Here is an 18289-nt window from a genome sequence, read left to right as displayed (position 1 = left end):
ACTATCCGTTTATCACCCTAGGCCTGACACCGTCGACCTCTATGGATTTCGTAAGATTGCATGAAAGCTCGTATATACTGCTGGAAAAGTACGAGAAACGTCGGATGAAAACAGGCTATCTGCGGTATTTTGGAGTTTTGTCGCATTGAAAGAGCTACTTGCAGCTGTAGGCATGGGCGCCGGCAGAAAATTTTGCAAGAGGGGGCAAATTTTGGCTGATCCTTTACCGCATCAAGAATTTGTTACATATGAAGCCATAAATCGTGTACTTCAGAATTGAGTTGCCAAAAAGTTAAAGCATTAAACCATGTCACGAATCCCCGCGCTGCCACTTTAATTAGGTTTGCTGCTAAATATGTTAAATTGAGGTACACTGAAATTCTAAGGGGGGGCAAGTGCCCCCTCTTGCCCCTACGTGGCGGCGCCCATGGCTGTAGGCTATTTTCAAGTAACGTATCAAGAAACGGGTGAACGGCAGTAGGCTAATTCCGAGTTGAGTTGGATTGAGTTTATTTCGCTTGGTGAAAGACAACATAGCGACAGAATTGCGCTACGAGAACAATCACCAAGCCGGAAATAGCTGCGCAACGTTGAAACGTTCAAGGCCCGTTTACACTATGCGTATCGCGCTCACTCAAACGTGCGTAAGTTTGTTTGTTTCATCTTGTTTTAAACCACCGAAAGAAACCCTGTCGGATAGTTTCAGGCGCCGGAAGAAAGAGCACACACACAAACGTCGCACCAGTTACATGTTTCGTGGAATAAAATTGGATAAATGAGCCTAGCTGCAGCTGCAGTATTTGAATTAGGTCTGATTTGCCCGCATCTCAATGCATTACGTGAGTAATCGAATAACGTTTTTTTACGGGGTTCGAAACCAGGACACCAAGCGGAGTGGTAGTATTCGAGGGCATCACAAATGTCCTTTTTACAGTATTATATAATTTGGCTAAAATCCTGTGTAATTTTCAAAGCTTGATTTCGCATATTGATGCCTCTGTTATCTGCATTTTTGCCAAGTCTTACGGTAACTTAATACGTGCTCTATGGGAGAATCTGTTTCACGAGTACGGGCAATCAGGTGTTTCCCCCCATTGTGGAGAAGAAAAAGGCGAAATAGTTTTCTTCACTAAAAGCATAAAGTAACGAGCATTTAAACAAACCTAGCGTCAACAGTTGGGACTGTAGTTCATTAGAACTCAGTCAAGTAACCAAATAAACGTTTTACCTCACGGTATCATGATGTGTTGTGGTTTTGGGAAATGTTAAAACGATAATGTATACACTTGTTATAACAAGTGTATTTTTGTTTACAAATGATATTCTTTTCCATACTTTGTCACTAACAAAACGGTAGTGATTTGGCAATATGGAACTTTCTCTAGCACAAGAACTCGAAGGCATCATTGAAAGGTTAGTTACAAGTGGACAAAGGCAACTTGACAAACCATTGTTAAAGAAGCTAAAATTATTTTGCAAGGGCAATGATGACAACTTGAGGCATTGTTTTCAACTAATTATATCACAACTACACAAAGACCATGCAGAGGTTCGTCTTTCAGCATTTCAAATTGTCAATGAGTTGTTCATGAGATCACACCTTTTCCGGCAACTTCTTTTGGACATGTTTAATGAATACATGGATCTAACAATGGAAGTGGATTTTGAAAACCCTTTACCCCCTCCAAGGCATATTGCAGAAAAATTGAAGTCAGATTCATTGGTGGCCATGAAAGCTTGGCATGACAAGTATGGAATAGCATATTCAAAGCTTGCTCTGGCTATGCATTTCTTGCAGAATGTGAAAAAGATTAAATTTGATGCAGCAACACCCCAGAACAATGTAGAGAGGCAGGTAGAAAGCAGCAGAAATGCACAAAGGCAAATAATAAATGGCATGAAACTGGATAAATTGACAAAAACTATTGATAAAAATCTTTGGGAAATTAAGCAATGTGCAACAGAAATTAAAAATTGCCTTTTGCTTCTTGTTCCTAATTTTGAAGATCCAGATGAAAACCTTAAAGATGTCATTTTGGAGTCCGAAAGTGCAACTTCCGCTGTTACTAGGGATACTGGATTGCCAAGAAGTGGATATTCTCTTCAGATTGATCTTTCCACTATTTCCAAAATGCATGTCAATCAAACTCAGGACAATAAGGCAGTTATTGACCGCACCAAGGATCTCACCATATCTGCTCATAGAATTTATTTACCTAGGATAAGGAGCTGGATTAGTATGGGAAGCAAATGTAATGCCCCATCAGCTCTCATTAAACAACTGATAGATGTCAAGTTTGACCTTCAAGAAGCACTGAGAAAATACAAAGACTTAAATTTAAGTGGTGCCAAAGATATTGGGTCTGACTCTGATGAGAGTGACATTGATGATTTTGAAGAGGTTCCAGAAGCCGGAGAAAATCTGAAAAAAATCAATGGCAAAAAATTGACCCCAAAACTAAATAAAGCAAAGGCCATTGTTCCAGCTTCCTCTCAAAGTGACACAAATGTGTGGAAACCTATGAAGACGAAGACTACATCTGATTCAAATGATCCAACTTCTTATCAACATGCTCTTGAAATTCAAGCCAAAAAGCGAAAGATGCATGAGCAGCAGGTCAAAACTTCCAGCAAGAAACTACAAAAAATCATCCCAAAATTGGGTAAAAAACGAGGAGAAACTACACTATATGATAAAGCACCTGTTGTGAGTTTTGGTAAAGACTTACTTGCATGGGATAAAGAAAGGGAAAATGAATTAAAGGAAACCCTTATGATGGGGACAGCTAAAGAATATGACATCGGCCATAGGTTTTGGTCTGGAACATCTGCAAGTGAAGGAGATGCCGGTGTATCAGATGCAGCTTTAACATCCTTAACCACACGCACAATTGAATTTACAGGAGAGTTTAAACCTGTAACTAGATGTTGCAATGCCCCTTTACCTAATGGCAGATTATGTCCAAGGCAGGATCGTTATAAATGCCCGTTTCATGGAAAAATCATTGAACGAGATGCATCTGGAAACCCGATAGATGGAACCAAGCCCTCTACCTCACAATCTGCAAGCAGTGCCTGGAATGACCCTGAATTTCTAAAAGATATTGAGAGGTCATCTGAAGGAAAGATTAAGCTGAAAAAGAAGAAACAAAGTCGACAAGAGAAGCAAGGGATTGGTTTGACGGATTTGAAAAAGATTCATGATACAAGCAGGAGTCGTTTGCAAAAAAAGATTTTCAGTGCTGGTAGTATCAAAAGAGTCGCTGGAACTCTTGATAATTTGGATGACAAAAGAAACCGTGACAAATTTGGAAATAACTTCAACTATGCCCTAAATTAATTGTGTCTTTTAATTTTAAGACCTGTTTTTTCATGTAAATTGATAAATTTTGTTTTTTCTGTGTGTATTGATTTCACTTATTTGTGTTACAGTAATTTGATTTTGGGCCGTATTGATTGGCTGTTTTCCTTTACTGTACTATTTTTCAGTGATATTTGTTGTACCAGAATGCTGTTGTTTGCACAATCATGATTTAACTTTGTATGTTGTATATTATGCAATAATTACTTGTCTACTTGTACTTTCAGACAAAAAATTTCTAAAATCAGGAGTCACCATAGTTTATAATGAGCAAAGATGAAACTGATTCTGGGGATCGTACATTTTCATACAAGTTTGTGTGTGGTGCACCAAGACCTAATCTACAACTAGAATTATCTGTAAATGTGTTGAACACTCGTGCAAAACATGTTCCTGAACTTGCAGCAAGGGTTATGAATCACCACAATATTCCATGTTATGTGGAGCCAGGTTTGTATAATAAAACATTAACTTGAAAACATAAATGATAAGCTGCAGGCAGTGAACACTGTTTGGATGGCTACGGCAGCCAATAGGGCCCGTTTCTTGTCACAAGCTACACTGATGAGACCTTGTAGGTTTCAAAAATTTCCCTTGATGATCTCGTGTGATCATGTAAATATTTTTATTGGTATAGACATGGTAAAGTGTCTTAAAGAATTTGTGGAAACGGAGAGGATGAGCATCCAACATAAAAAATCGCAAGCTGGAATTGACAAAATTAGGAAAAACCCTTCGCTAATTTCAACTATAGCAGCTGATGTTGCTAAGAAGTATGAAAATGTAAGTATTTTCTACTGAGATTGAAATGTAAAATTAAAACAATGGTCATTTTATGATTTGGCAGACATGGGCATGTTATCAAAAGCCGGTTTCAAACAAGCCAAATGAATTTTCCATTTCATATCACTATCTGATACATTCACTAGCGATGCAGGTCCTCTTAAAACTGGAGCAAAAGTATATTTCTTTAATGTCAAAGGTTGTAAACTGATTTCTAATTCCATCTTTGTCAGATTGCATTTACTGTTGACAATGTTTATGTTTAGTTTATATCGGACAAAGAATTGTCAATTGGTAAAATGCAAGATCGTCATCAAATGGAAATGACCAGGGCATGTGAACATGTTGGATTTGCATATACAGCTGATGATGTTACCATTCTTGCATCAAAGCATCTTGCTGACATGGAGGTAAACAAGGAAAACAATTGCTTGTTTGTTTTTTATTGGGTAAACCTTGTCGTTTTCAAATTATTTGTTTAAATGGATTCTGTCCACAGAGGCTACAACGCCATTGGGATACTGAAACTCAAAAAATTATGAAGACACAAAAAAGAGAATTTGCTGAACTGGTTGTTGGTCTTCACAAAGAAATGTTGGCTCACAATAACACACTAAATGAAGAGGGTCCAATATAGTAAGTTAAAAAAGAGACATATTTTGATTTTACATTTTTTTCTTCCTAAAGTTTGCTGTTGAATTTTGCATAATATGTTATATGTTCAAAAGATAAAGAAACATTTGTGTAATATGGGTGTGAATTAGTGCGATCTGTTTTTAAACAGGTCAATGCGCTGGGCACTACTTTTCTGCAACCGAATTAGAATTACTTTTTTTTTTTTGGTTAGTTGTTAAGCTTAAAATATATGCCTTGTAAATTGTATTTGGCTTACCAGTTATAAAGGTTGCACACCCCTGATTTCAAACAGGATGTGCATGTACAGTATCAGCTTAAGTGGAGATAAACAAACAGAGGTTGTGGTGTTGCACTACTTGTTTCATCTGAATAATATGATTTATACCATAGTCTTGAATCTTCATGCCATAGTGGTTAACCTTAAACTAACTGTAGAAAATATGCTTACAGCCTTTGTTTATTTTTAGCTTATGTGTAAAACAAGTTCTTGACACATCATTGACAAAACCTTCATACATCCCTGATGATTCTTTGTTTGTCTCATCAATAAATTCTGCCAACGATTCTGGTCAAAAGTCAACACCAACCCCTTCAACTACCACCAGTAATAGTATTGTCATGGAGGAAAGCTTTACAGTCAACCTTGGTGCCCAACTGAAAACGATGCACAACATTCGTCTGCTTGTAACCGACGTACTCAATTTTTGCCGATATTCCGGTGAAGAGTAAGTACTGATTTTTTTCTTCTGGTCAATGCACCCAAACCAGGATGTACTTAAATAATTTGCCTTCAGTGAAACTAGTTAAAATCAAAGCAGCATATCGGAGTCTATATGTGGCAGTGCATACTTTTTTCAGCATACTGCATTAAAGTAAATTGCCTTGGCTGTATGAGTAAATAAAACGTGTTTTCTTACAGAGAAATGGAAGCCCAACGATTTCAGACCGCCATGTCACTTTACTCCAGTGCGTTGTCGGCTGTTGTACTTCTAAGCGACAAGCGTATCGGCAGGTGCACCGGTATTGAGCAAGGTATATACTTTGCACATCCATTTCTCTGTTATGTGCCCACGGTGACAAAACGCCTTATTCCACTAAACAACCCAAAGTCATGTTTAAATTCAAACTGATATTTAGGCCGTGTGACAACAGCTGTTGTAAATTGATCCAATTGAAAATGGCCGATTGGGGTCAAGCGTGTTCTCGCTGTTATAATACCACAACTTTGTTCAGAGTTCGCTTCCATTTGCAATTCATCGCCTGAATTACACTTTCCTTCGCTGGACGAACAACTGGAACAGGCACGTGATCACGTTGCAGCCACAAGACAAGAGGAAGAACGATCAATGACAAACGGGAATGAGACCACAGATAACAGGTAATAAGAGTTAGACAACAAAATTAGGACTATTCTGCCATTGGTTACCTTGTTTTCAATTGGAATACCCTGCGGGTTGTATTTTATAAGTTTAAAAATTACACACGTTCCAGAAATACTTTATTCGTCGGGCTAAGCTTTTGACCATGATTTGCAAATTTTCGCGAAATCGGGCCAAACGTGTTTATTGACAGAGAATCTTTCTTGGCTGTGCAACGTTAGACGCAATAAAGCGAGACAAATTAGAGAACACAATTAGTGAAAAGATGGCCAGCACACCGCAGCTACACCACTGCTACAAAGCGCCATGCGGCTGTGACTCACATTTCTTAGTATAGTCACATTTATCTTTTGATCGTTTGTAGTGAAGATACGGATAGCCACCTACTCAAAGAAGGAGATTTCTACATAACAAAGCATTCGAATTTGTCGCAAGTCCACGCCGTCTTCCACGTCGCCACAGAAGAAAGTCAACTTCAGAGCAAAGCTTCGTTGATTAACGTCACTTCACGCCATCCAGTTATATTGGCATTACGTCACATTTTAAAGGTTTGACAATCACGGTTGAAACCAACAAGTGAAATGCAGTAAATCTCGGTTAAACCGGATTCGATTAATCTGATTCGGACAAAACTTTAGGTACGAGTGATTTGTAATGTGCTAAAGCTTTAACTAATCGACATCGGATAAACCGGATCTTCGCCTAATCAATCTTTTTAGTTTCGAACGGGTCCGGATTAACCGACGTTTGCTGTAATTTTGAATTGCGGCTTTTTTACGATTACGGGAATTGCTTAGGTGGCTTCAAACTACGACATACGTACTTTAACGGTGCCGTTACTTCTCACCCACGAACTTACAGAGGAAATTACGTTCCAGTGGTGCGTGAAGAGAGCCGAGCTTGTTATGAAGTGCATGAAAGGTAAAAGCATAATCTATTGGAGTCCAACCCTAATCTCATTGCAGTTTACTGGTTGCTTTGTCATAAAATCGCTTTTTACTTGTGTCGCGCCCAGGTTTTATGATGGAAATGGCAACTTGGGACGGAGGTGTATCTCGCAACATCCAGTTTGTGGTACCTCCTGGTGTTTCGGAAGAAGCTTTCGATCGTCTGAGATCAGCCCTTCCCGAAGTTTTCCGTACGACGTCCGCCCGAAACCTCACACCTGCGCACAGAAGGACAGCACATAGATAGCAGTATGGGCGCGCATTGGTTTCATTGCCACCCTTAATTTTTCGTGCAATGATTTGTGTCATATAAAATCTTGCCCATCGCCCCCTGCTGATGTCATATTAATTTATAACTTATAAAAAGATACATTATTTTTAGAGATTTCAGTACCATGTGCTATTAATGAACATTTTAACGTCATTCATTGGCAACAATTGTGGTTCTTAAATCGACCTTAAAATTAAAAATACCTTATTTCAAGTATGGTATATTTGATTTTGTAGTGCCAAATTATCGTTACATTACTTTTCATATTTTCATGTATCTGTGTATTTTATATCACTTATGAAGCATAACTTCGAAAACGGCCGCTTTTAGCCCGTTACGCCCAATAAACGCTAGTTCTGCTGTAATTCAGTCGTTTAGCGCACACAACAATGGTGTAAAGTGCGATGGTCCCATAGATTTTATGACCGCATGATATCAATTACGATACTCACTGCATTTTCAAGTGCATTTTTTTCAAATTGCGATTGTGCAATTTGTCAACAAATATACTACATTCTTCACAAAAAAATGTTTTTCTTTGCATCATAGTCAACAGCATTTACGTAATAACTTGGAACGCACGCGCTAGAGGCGCTACGGTGTTTTTATGCGTGGCGCCAAGTTCCATATAGCAGAAGCAATTGGGTGCCGTATGTTTAGTTGAGTTGCTCACGGCGATTTGAGTTTTTTTGTTGATTTCGTTTTAGAACATTTTTTTTTTACTCGAACACGAAATATGTCAAACAACAATATTACCCTTGAAAAAAGGTATGTTTGCAATTTATCTACAACAACAATGGAAAAAGCAGCCAAGGAATTGCGGGAGCCACAGTGCAACACATACCGACTAGAGGAGATTGATAAGCTAAGAAATGCCTTCCTGGAAAGCAACAGTGGGCAGCTACTGCGAACAGATGATGTATTCTTTTTAAAGTTTCTTAGGGCTAAGAAGTTTGATCAAGTAAAAGCTCTCACAATGTTGTCCAACTACCATAAACAGAGGAAAAATTGGCCACAAGTATTTGAGATGGTAAACAACCCCATTAGTCTTGAACCAGTGCTAAAAGCTGGTTGCATGGCAAAACTGCCCTTTTCAGCAAAAGATGGATCAACTGTTGTTGTTGGAATGCCAGGCAAAAAACAAGGAATGAATGTGATAGAAATGATTGCCTGCATTATACTAACACTTGACAAACTGCTGGAAAACGAAGAGGTTCAAGTGCATGGAGTTACTGTTGTGGATGATTTGACCTATTATGACTTCAATTTTGCCAAGCAAATGACCCCAAAATTAGGCAAAAAGTTTGCAGCTTTAATACAAGATGCCATGCCAGTAAGATTAAAGAGTTTAAATATTGTAAATGAACCAAAAATATTTGATGTTGTGCTCACATTACTGCGTCCATTTATGAAGGAAAAGATTAAAAGAAGATTACACATGCATGGCCATAACTACTTAGGTTTGCACAAAACCATTGATATTGATGTGTTACCTAAGCAGTTTGCTGGTAATGGTCCTGTAATAGATTTTGAAAGTTGGAGATCTGAACTGCTTTTGGGATAATGTGAATACTGTTTCAATTTCAAAACCTTCTTTAAATAAGAAAGTGATTGCATTTTTTTGTTTCTTTGTGCAAATCGAAATCTTTAGATGCTCCGTTTATGTTTGCTACATCTACCTACATCTAATTAAAATCCTAAATAAAGGGGTTTGTGTCAAATGCATATAGGGGGTGGACAGCAGCTTACCAATTATGTATTTGAATTTATTTTGATAGTTATTGACAGACCAAAATCAGGCCAGCTGCTAGGTCACTTGGAAAAATAATTTAACTTTCCCTAAGGCACTGCGGGAACGCGATTTGCTTTTCCACGTAACTCGAACAAAAATTCGATAGAAGCAGCTATAGACTTCGTAAAAGTAGCTTGCATTTTAAGCCGGTAGGGACGATAAAAATAAACAACATGGATTTGAAAAATAAAATTTAAAACTGGCCGCAGGGCTGCAACACATATTTGCTCGTTTTATAATACCTCATGCTAAACCATGTTTGTCATTAACACGAAATTAAGGACAACTGTCAACTGGTGAGATTTTTTTTTTAAATTAAAAAAACGATTTTTACAGAATATGTTTATTTTTGATGCCAACGTTGTCAAAGGCTTTATTTGTAAAACTGATTTTTTTCAGCAAAATTAGCCATCGAAGAAAGCAGGACAAATAGTTTTATTTACTGATTATTATACCGGTAGTTAAATATCCCCTTTTCAACAAAAATAGCATGAAATTCAAAATCATTGTAGTGTAACCATTGTATTCAAACGTCACAATGCATTATCTCCCAGGAAACAGCTGATCGTTTACAACTTGAAGGAAAAGTGGAAATTCTGTATTGTGCTGATTGCAGTAACAGGAGATGCAGTATGAATTTTATTTCACCAAAAGCGTTATTGCTGATGTTGATCTGCTGTCTTCGCGTGAATTTAAGCACGGAAGGCGCGGTATCGAAACATGCTTCAAGGAGAGGCGATGGGAGTCGTATGGAGAGTTTGCAGCAGCCTGCCATGGTGGTTGCTAGTCATGAAAATGGCCAGTCTTACACAAGCTGGTGGCTGAAAATTTACTTAATCCAGTTTGCCGTGATTGTGCTCATATTTCTCATTGTCAGACGAGTCTTCATACAACGAAGAGATTTGCTTATTAAGGTAAAACAACAACAAAAGCTGTCGTTTTATTAAAAAGATTACATTATTTCACTCTTCCTGTTACAGCATGGTCAAGGCATGCTAAGACTTTACCGATATATTTACTCTAATCTTGTTGATGTTGTTTTTCTTTAGATTCTAAAACACAAGCAGCAACAACGTCAAGTTTTGGTTGCCAAATTCAAAGAAATTATCAAATTGATTGAAGAGAGAAAGACCGATTCTCCAGGACAAAGGTCAAATTCATCACAAAGAATTCGCAAACGACGAATGAGATTGAGGCGAAAATCAGGAAAAATTCGAAGGCGATATTTTCCGCCACAAACCTTTGAAATTACCGTTGAAATGGAAAATACCCAGGCTTCCCAATGTCCTGACTTGGAAAACAGCTCGGCTAGGGGCTTCTACCTTGATAACAACAATACCAAACTTCAGAATTTACAACACCCTCTGGTGCTAGAAAACGAAAATATGGACAATGTTCAATATGAGGATGAAAATGCTAATTCTACCTACGATGACGTCAACACCAACATCACTCGACCGCATTTTGTCGAACCACTCGATCTGAAACAGATAACAGAAGCTGGAATGAACGGACCCTTCTCTGCATCGTCCACTGAATGTTGGTCACCATCAAAACTTCGCAGTGGAAACTCATCTCGTGGCGTCATTGGGTATGACGTCAGTAGTTGGAATCAACCCGTATTTGACCCAACAAATAACATTCGTCAATCCATGCCACCACATACCTTGCAAATAGAAAAATTGATCAACGAGTTTAAAGAGTTTGAAGTAATGAAAGACAAAGAATTGCCAGATAAAATAATGAAGGCTCAAGAGGAGGTAAAACCATTCTTGTTAATTGTATTTGTTGTGTTAAATAATAGGAAACTTATAATTATTTTTGTTTATCAGGTCGCAGAGGAATTGGAAAAAATTAAAGTTGGTTTTCAACTTCCGGAAGAGAAACACGAGTTTACTGAGAGCGAGTTGTATTCTTGCCCAAAACTTCAATCGCGTAAAGCAGAACTCGACAAAATCAGATCACAAATCAAGCTTGTGGAACAGGAGATTACAAAATCGGAAATGAATTGCAAAAGATTTGAGCAACTTCAACCAAAACCCGAGGTCAATTGAAGAATTGGTTAATTAGTAGATGTAAAATAAAATTTCAGCCACTTATATTGCGTTGTTCTGTTTTAGAAAGCCGATAGAGAGCGTGAAATTGAAATCGCGTTGGCTCGTGAGCAAATTGGATTTGATCGATATTACGCAACCCGAAACAACATCATTCGTCGGATCAAGTCAGCAATGGAAATACATTGGAATATTGCTTCGAAAGCTAAAGACTGTCACGTGAAGAAACCAAATGCAGACAAAGCCATGTGTTTCGAGTGCGCCTCTGGTGGCCATAAATTGTATTCGATAGTGGGAATGGATGACATCATCGCTTCAACGTGTTGCGAGTTCTTGGGACAGCACAATGGTTTTGAAAAATCGTGTCCGTTGGTGTCGCTCGTCAACTCGTGGTTTGAAATACTTGAGGTTGATAAAAGTGCCACAAATTGCGAGAAAGCAAATAAACTTGAAAAACTCTTGAGTCACGTGTTAAAGGATTTCTTTAACAAACGCTACCTGGATCGCGGACAATTGACCAGTCACGTTTATCACACTGTCATGAGCGACTAATCTGAATTTTATTTTGTTTTTGCATGTTAAATAAAATACATAAAAATAATGAACGTTTTTATTGTTTCGATTCCGGTTCGGGTTCAACGCCAAACAAAATATGCAGCTCAACTTCGATTGGGCTTGTAAGAAAATGTAGTGTACTCCCTGCTACAAATATATCCTTTGTAGACAAAGTTCGACAAAAACCAAATAAACTTTATAGGACACATGTGTGTGTGAAGCTATTTTTTGATTTCTCAATTGAACGAAATAGACAAAAGCAACAAACAAAAGAACAACTGAACGAATAAATGTTAAAATAGTCGCACTATGGCATTGCCTTTCTTTGGCTCTTGCTTAGACAACCGATATGCAAATCCTTTAGTACCTAAACTCAAACAAAAACTTTGTAGTGCACTAGGTGGAGCGAGTATATTGTAGATGCATTGTCTCAACTTCAAGGTTAACCGCGTGGAATTTAAATTGATATCAGCGTTCTTAACTTTCCTAGCTCCTAAACTTGTTGGGGCAGAGTCCTGGAAATTTCACACAGGTGTGTTGCATTTCGGTTGTTGTTTATTTGTTTACTTTTCGACGAAATGTTGTGATACGTTAATGCATAGAACATTCAGAAACGAAAGATTGAAACAGAAGGGTTAGATCAGTGGTTCCCAACCTTTCGTGGACCGTGGCCCCCTAAAAGTAACTTTTGGGCTTCATGGCCCCCTTAAAGTAACCCTACAGGACCTGTGGCCCCCCTAAAAATGTAAATGGCAATCTCCTGTTGAAATTTGGTACTAATTTCGGCTTTAAACAGGTCCAGTAGCGTAAATAAGAATCTGTAATTGTAAAAAACCTCACTATAGACAAATAGTATGTGAAATAGTCGATTAAATTGGGGAATAATGTTAAAAAGAAAATGGTTTTTAGTGGGTGTTTCTGGTGAATCTACACCCGTGCCCCCCCGGACCACAGCTCGTGGCCCCCTTGGGCCCTGGTTGGGAACCACTGGGTTAGAACAAAAGGGCTGAAATGAAGCAGCGCGATTTCATAGATAGGCTACTGGAATGAAAGCGTTAAATCTTAGGCTACACATGTGCTTTTGCGATTGGCACTCGCACAATATCTCCACCAAGTAGCGTCCAATCGTGGAGCTACTGTCACAGGAACTCACAACACGCCGGTTTGGCAATTTTCCGGCAAATTGCTAATTTAGCAATTATTATCATTGTAAACGCCTATGTTCTGTTGCGCCACCTACCGGAAACTCTTAAAGCAGGGTGACAAAACGGACAGTCAAAGCACGTAAACACCAGATCACAAAGTCACATCTTTATCCCGCTAAACTGCCACAGGAAATATTGCAAAGCTCATGGCATGAATTTGCAACATATTTGACTAACCTGTGGGCAAGCACAGCTATTGCAACATTTGCACAAATTGTTTTCGCAATCGCTACAAGATCAATATCAATGCACCAAGAAAGGTTTTGTCAAACATTCTATGGTCAAACCAAATTTTTTTTATTTTTGTTGGGAGGAATAATATTTTACGCATGACTAACTCGCATTGTGCTGTTTAGTGTTTACGTCGTATCTCTATTGAGTTGAGTTGAGTGACTTGACTGGAGTTAGGTGTTGGACTGTTGGCTATTGGTTCCATTGCTTAAAATATTGACTTGTGGCTGCAACTGGTCAGCATGGTGGCTTGGTGCGATTTATAACATGGGTTTATTGACCAGAATGAAATAAGGAAACAGCCACAAGACGCTTGTATTCGACAAAATGTAAATTGTGGCAAAAGCTTCAAAATATTTAATGTTTGTCAAAATAATTTGCAAGCCTTTTTCATCCACGTTTGTCTGCACGAACTTGTTGTTGTGGTATCTTCGGTTACAATTTTGCTTTGTATCATAAGTAGTTTCAGACCCGAAAGTATGTTAAAATGATATTATGTCAAATGTGTTTTTAGTTTGTGCTTCATCAGGCCTGACTGGTTAAAATTTGACATGTCTAACCATATTCAAAATGAGTTTGAGTTTCGTTTGTTGACAGAAGATGATCTGGAAGTAGCTGTTGAGTTTGTTCACAAAAATTACACACTTAAGGAACCGTTACGGCAAATGATTACTAAGGATGTGGAACAATGCTTTGGTATAGACAAAAAAAGAGTAGTTGAAAAGCTAAGGGATAATGCATCAATTGGGGTATTTAATCATAATGGAAAAATGATTGCCTCTGCTTTTTGTGGTTTAAACACCAGAGCTCAAAAGTCTCTTTGCTGCCATGGTGACCATAGTAGTGTCCAATGGTTTAGATATATTTCCACTTTGGTTGAAACTTTGGAAGGCTCACTGATGGATGATTTAAATACCGACAAATTTCTGATGCTCTCAATGCTTGCTGTTGATCCTGATTACCAAAGAAGAGGTATAGCAAAAGAGTTAGTCAAGAGAAGTGAAGATATTGCCAGAAAGTTGCCATGTGAATACATGGTGGTAAATGCTTCATCTTTCTACACTCAAAAATGCTTTGAAAACATGGGTTATGTGAAGCTCAAATCTGTGGATTATGAAGGTTATTTTGATCCAGCTCTCAATGTGGTGCCGAAACCACCTCATTTGAGTTGTGTAGTTTATTACAAAAAGCTGTAAACAGTCCTCCCTTTGGTGGGGCAATATTTTTATTAGCAATTCACATTTTTTTCGTAATTTTAGTTGTTTTGGTATGTTTTTAATTTTTTAATTTATTTCTTTTTCACTAATAACAGGTGCATTACTTTTTATTTGTGGCAAAAATACCTTTTTATACCTCACCAATCATTTATTGTTCATGAATGTTGTATTATTTTATATGTGCAGGAATAACAGTCTACCATGCCAAAAAAATGTGTAAAATTTAAAATATGAATAATACTGTTTTTGTGTGTTCCATTGCAATAATTAAACAATCAGGTTCTATTTTTTTAATTATGCTTTTTACATTAATATTTCAGGCTTTTACTAATTGTAACTTTGGGAAGGGGTATTAGGAAATGACTTCTAATGAAACACGTTATGTTTGCAACCTCAGTCCTTCTGTTTTTGCTAAAGCAGTCACACGATTAAATGAACTAGAAGACAATACAAAGCGACTGGCAGCAATTGACGAGTTAGAAAGAGGCTTTCTTGAAAACACAGTGCTTGACACTGGTAAAAATGATGATGTATTTTTACTTTGATTTTTAAGAGCAAGAAAATTTGACATGGATAGGTCATTAGCCTTGTTAAAAACACTATCACAAACAGAAAAGCAGTTGGAAGGAGATTTTTGATAAAGTAGACAACAGGCCACACTTTGTAAAGTAGTTTATTGCTGGCTGCATTTGTGGATCTTTGGGAAAGTGTTTATTTACAAGCCACATGTACAAATTAAAGCAAGTTTCCCATCTCAAAACCTAAAATTCCTCCTCAGGGAGGAATTCATTTCTGATTAGTAACCAATGCTTTCAATACAAAAAAATGTTAAGGAGTGCAAAACAGTGAAGAGCACAATTGATGGATAATGGTTTAGCGCATGTTTGTGTGCACAAACTTGTTGTTGTGGCATCTTAGGTTATAATTTTGTCTCCATAAATATGTTCGCATAAACGCAAATGATAAACATGGACTCTATTCTTCTGTTTGTTTCATACTTGACATAGTTATAGACTACAAAGGATGTTAAAATGGTTTAAATTATGTTTTTAGTTTTTGCCTCATCAGGTTTGAATGGTTAAAATTTGACATGTCTAACCATATTCAAAATGAGTTTGAGTTTCGTTTGTTGACAGAAGATGATCTGGAAGTAGCAGTTGAGTTTGTTCACAAAAATTACACACTTAAGGAACCGTTACGGCAAATGATTACTAAGGATGTGGAACAATGCATTGGTATGGACCAAAAACGAATAGTTAAAAAGTTAAAGGATAATGCATCAATTGGTGTATTTAATAAAAGTGGGAAAATGATTGCTTCTGCTTTTAGTGGTTTAAACACCAGAGCTCAAAAGTCTCTTTGCCCTAATGTTGACCAAGATAGTCTTCGATGGTTTAAACATATTTCCGCTTTGGTTGAAACTTTGGAAGGCTCACTAATGGATGAGTTAAACACTGACAAATTTCTGATGCTTTCAATGCTTGCTGTTGATCCTGATTACCAAAGAAGGGGTTTAGCAAAAGAGTTAGTCAAGAGAAGTGAAGATATTGCCAGAAAGTTGCCATGTGAATACATGGTGGTAAATGCTTCTTCTTTCTACACTCAAAAATGCTTTGAAAACATGGGTTATGTGAAGCTCAAATCTGTGGATTATGAAGGTTATTTTGATCCAGCTCTCAATGTGGTGCCGAAACCACCTCATTTGAGTTGTGTAGTTTATTACAAAAAGCTGTAAACAGTCCTCCCTTTGGTGGGGCAATATTTTTATTAGCAATTCACATTTTTTTCGTAATTTTAGTTGTTTTGGTATGTTTTTAATTTTTTAATTTATTTCTTTTTCACTAATAACAGGTGCATTACTTTTTATTTGTGGCAAAAATACCTTTTTATACCTCACCAATCATTTATTGTTCATGAATGTTGTATTATTTTATATGTGCAGGAATAACAGTCTACCATGCCAAAAAAAATGTGTAAAATTTAAAATATGAATAATACTGTTTTTGTGTGTTCCATTGCAATAATTAAACAATCAGGTTCTATTTTTTTAATTATGCTTTTTACATTAATATTTCAGGCTTTTACTAATTGTAACTTTGGGAAGGGGTATTAGGAAATGACTTCTAATGAAACACGTTATGTTTGCAACCTCAGTCCTTCTGTTTTTGCTAAAGCAGTCACACGATTAAATGAACTAGAAGACAATACAAAGCGACTGGCAGCAATTGACGAGTTAGAAAGAGGCTTTCTTGAAAACACAGGGCTTGACACTGGTAAAAATGATGATGTATTTTTACTTTGATTTTTAAGAGCAAGAAAATTTGACATGGATAGGTCATTAGCCTTGTTAAAAACACTATCACAAACAGAAAAGCAGTTGGAAGGAGATTTTTGATAAAGTAGACAACAGGCCACACTTTGTAAAGTAGTTTATTGCTGGCTGCATTTGTGGATCTTTGGGAAAGTGTTTATTTACAAGCCACATGTACAAATTAAAGCAAGTTTCCCATCTCAAAACCTAAAATTCCTCCTCAGGGAGGAATTCATTTCTGATTAGTAACCAATGCTTTCAATACAAAAAAATGTTAAGGAGTGCAAAACAGTGAAGAGCACAATTGATGGATAATGGTTTAGCGCATGTTTGTGTGCACAAACTTGTTGTTGTGGCATCTTAGGTTATAATTTTGTCTCCATAAATATGTTCGCATAAACGCAAATGATAAACATGGACTCTATTCTTCTGTTTGTTTCATACTTGACATAGTTATAGACTACAAAGGATGTTAAAATGGTTTAAATTATGTTTTTAGTTTTTGCCTCATCAGGTTTGAATGGTTAAAATTTGACATGTCTAACCATATTCAAAATGAGTTTGAGTTTCGTTTGTTGACAGAAGATGATCTGGAAGTAGCAGTTGAGTTTGTTCACAAAAATTACACACTTAAGGAACCGTTACGGCAAATGATTACTAAGGATGTGGAACAATGCATTGGTATGGACCAAAAACGAATAGTTAAAAAGTTAAAGGATAATGCATCAATTGGTGTATTTAATAAAAGTGGGAAAATGATTGCTTCTGCTTTTAGTGGTTTAAACACCAGAGCTCAAAAGTCTCTTTGCCCTAATGTTGACCAAGATAGTCTTCGATGGTTTAAACATATTTCCGCTTTGGTTGAAACTTTGGAAGGCTCACTAATGGATGAGTTAAACACTGACAAATTTCTGATGCTTTCAATGCTTGCTGTTGATCCTGATTACCAAAGAAGGGGTTTAGCAAAAGAGTTAATTAAGAGAAGTGAAGATATTGCCAGAAAGTTGCCATGTGAATACATGGTGGCAGATGCTTCTTCTTTCTACACTCAAAAATGCTTTGAAAACATGGGTTATGTGAAGCTCAAATCTGTGGATTATGAAGGTTATTTTGATCCAGCTCTCAATGTGGTGCCGAAACCACCTCATTTGAGTTGTGTAGTTTATTACAAAAAACTTTAAACAACCCTTCTTTTGGTGAGGCATTTCCTTTTTTTGTAATTCACAATTTTTTGTAATTTTAGATGGTTTGGTGCAAATATATGTTTTTAATTTATTTCTTATATTTCTATATTACTAATTGCAGGTACAAGAATTTTTTTCTGTGGCAAAAATACCTTTTTATACCTCGGCAACAATTCATTGTTCATAAATGTTGCAGTATTTTATCTGTGCAGGAATAACAGTCTACCATGCCAAAGAATGTATGTGTGCAATTAGAAATGTGTATGATAGTGTTTTTGTGTGTGTGTGCTATTGCAATATTTAAAAAATCAGGTTTCAATTTATTAACTGTACTTTTAACATTAATTTTTCAGGTTTTTTCTT

General features: G+C 37.0%; 7 protein-coding genes across 9 annotated transcripts; all 7 read left to right on the top strand.

The window, feature by feature from the left end:
* The first annotated feature begins 1011 nt into the window (after window positions 1-1011).
* On the top strand, window positions 1012-3556 carry LOC145229294 (UV-stimulated scaffold protein A-like). Of its 2 annotated transcripts, XM_080094606.1 has the most exons (2): window positions 1349-1413; window positions 1481-3556. In XM_080094606.1, exon 2 carries the CDS (start codon window positions 1589-1591, stop codon window positions 3338-3340), a length of 1752 nt encoding a protein of 583 aa, XP_079950732.1. In that variant the 5' UTR covers window positions 1349-1413; window positions 1481-1588; the 3' UTR covers window positions 3341-3556. The 2 variants fall into 2 exon arrangements, with proteins under 2 accessions (XP_079950731.1, XP_079950732.1); XM_080094605.1 differs by having other exon boundaries at window positions 1012-3556.
* Window position 3557: 1 nt separating this feature from the next.
* On the top strand, window positions 3558-7878 carry LOC145229295 (FERRY endosomal RAB5 effector complex subunit 3-like). 2 transcript variants are annotated; one of them, XM_080094607.1, is made up of 11 exons: window positions 3558-3811; window positions 3999-4144; window positions 4209-4343; window positions 4411-4554; window positions 4644-4780; window positions 5248-5505; window positions 5700-5812; window positions 6014-6158; window positions 6524-6707; window positions 6957-7080; window positions 7175-7878. In XM_080094607.1, exons 1-11 carry the CDS (start codon window positions 3628-3630, stop codon window positions 7351-7353), a joined length of 1749 nt encoding a protein of 582 aa, XP_079950733.1. In that variant the 5' UTR covers window positions 3558-3627; the 3' UTR covers window positions 7354-7878. The 2 variants fall into 2 exon arrangements, with proteins under 2 accessions (XP_079950733.1, XP_079950734.1); XM_080094608.1 differs by lacking the exon at window positions 4209-4343.
* A 127-nt stretch (window positions 7879-8005) lies between these two features.
* Window positions 8006-9086, top strand: LOC145229296 (alpha-tocopherol transfer protein-like). The gene has a single exon (XM_080094609.1). The coding sequence runs from the start codon at window positions 8114-8116 to the stop codon at window positions 8939-8941; it is 828 nt and encodes a 275-aa protein (XP_079950735.1). The 5' UTR covers window positions 8006-8113; the 3' UTR covers window positions 8942-9086.
* Window positions 9087-9801: 715 nt separating this feature from the next.
* Window positions 9802-11793, top strand: LOC145228097 (uncharacterized). Its single transcript, XM_080093084.1, has 4 exons — window positions 9802-10083; window positions 10219-10929; window positions 11002-11214; window positions 11290-11793. The coding sequence occupies exons 1-4, from the start codon at window positions 9802-9804 to the stop codon at window positions 11773-11775; spliced, it is 1692 nt and encodes a 563-aa protein (XP_079949210.1). The 3' UTR covers window positions 11776-11793.
* A 1637-nt stretch (window positions 11794-13430) lies between these two features.
* Window positions 13431-14751, top strand: LOC145227662 (arylalkylamine N-acetyltransferase 1-like). The gene has a single exon (XM_080092547.1). It carries the CDS (start codon window positions 13766-13768, stop codon window positions 14408-14410), a length of 645 nt encoding a protein of 214 aa, XP_079948673.1. The 5' UTR covers window positions 13431-13765; the 3' UTR covers window positions 14411-14751.
* A 195-nt stretch (window positions 14752-14946) lies between these two features.
* On the top strand, window positions 14947-16508 carry LOC145227660 (arylalkylamine N-acetyltransferase 1-like). Its single transcript, XM_080092546.1, has one exon. The coding sequence runs from the start codon at window positions 15522-15524 to the stop codon at window positions 16164-16166; it is 645 nt and encodes a 214-aa protein (XP_079948672.1). The 5' UTR covers window positions 14947-15521; the 3' UTR covers window positions 16167-16508.
* Window positions 16509-17278: 770 nt separating this feature from the next.
* LOC145227663 (uncharacterized) lies at window positions 17279-18279 on the top strand. The gene has a single exon (XM_080092548.1). The coding sequence runs from the start codon at window positions 17279-17281 to the stop codon at window positions 17921-17923; it is 645 nt and encodes a 214-aa protein (XP_079948674.1). The 3' UTR covers window positions 17924-18279.
* Window positions 18280-18289: the final 10 nt, after the last annotated feature.

This window comes from Phallusia mammillata, chromosome 5 (assembly GCF_965637545.1).
Source record: "Phallusia mammillata chromosome 5, kaPhaMamm4.hap1.1, whole genome shotgun sequence".
Taxonomy (NCBI): domain Eukaryota; kingdom Metazoa; phylum Chordata; class Ascidiacea; order Phlebobranchia; family Ascidiidae; genus Phallusia; species Phallusia mammillata.
The sequence above is the reverse complement of the archived record's forward strand: the minus strand, read 5'-3'. Positions and strand labels throughout refer to the sequence as shown.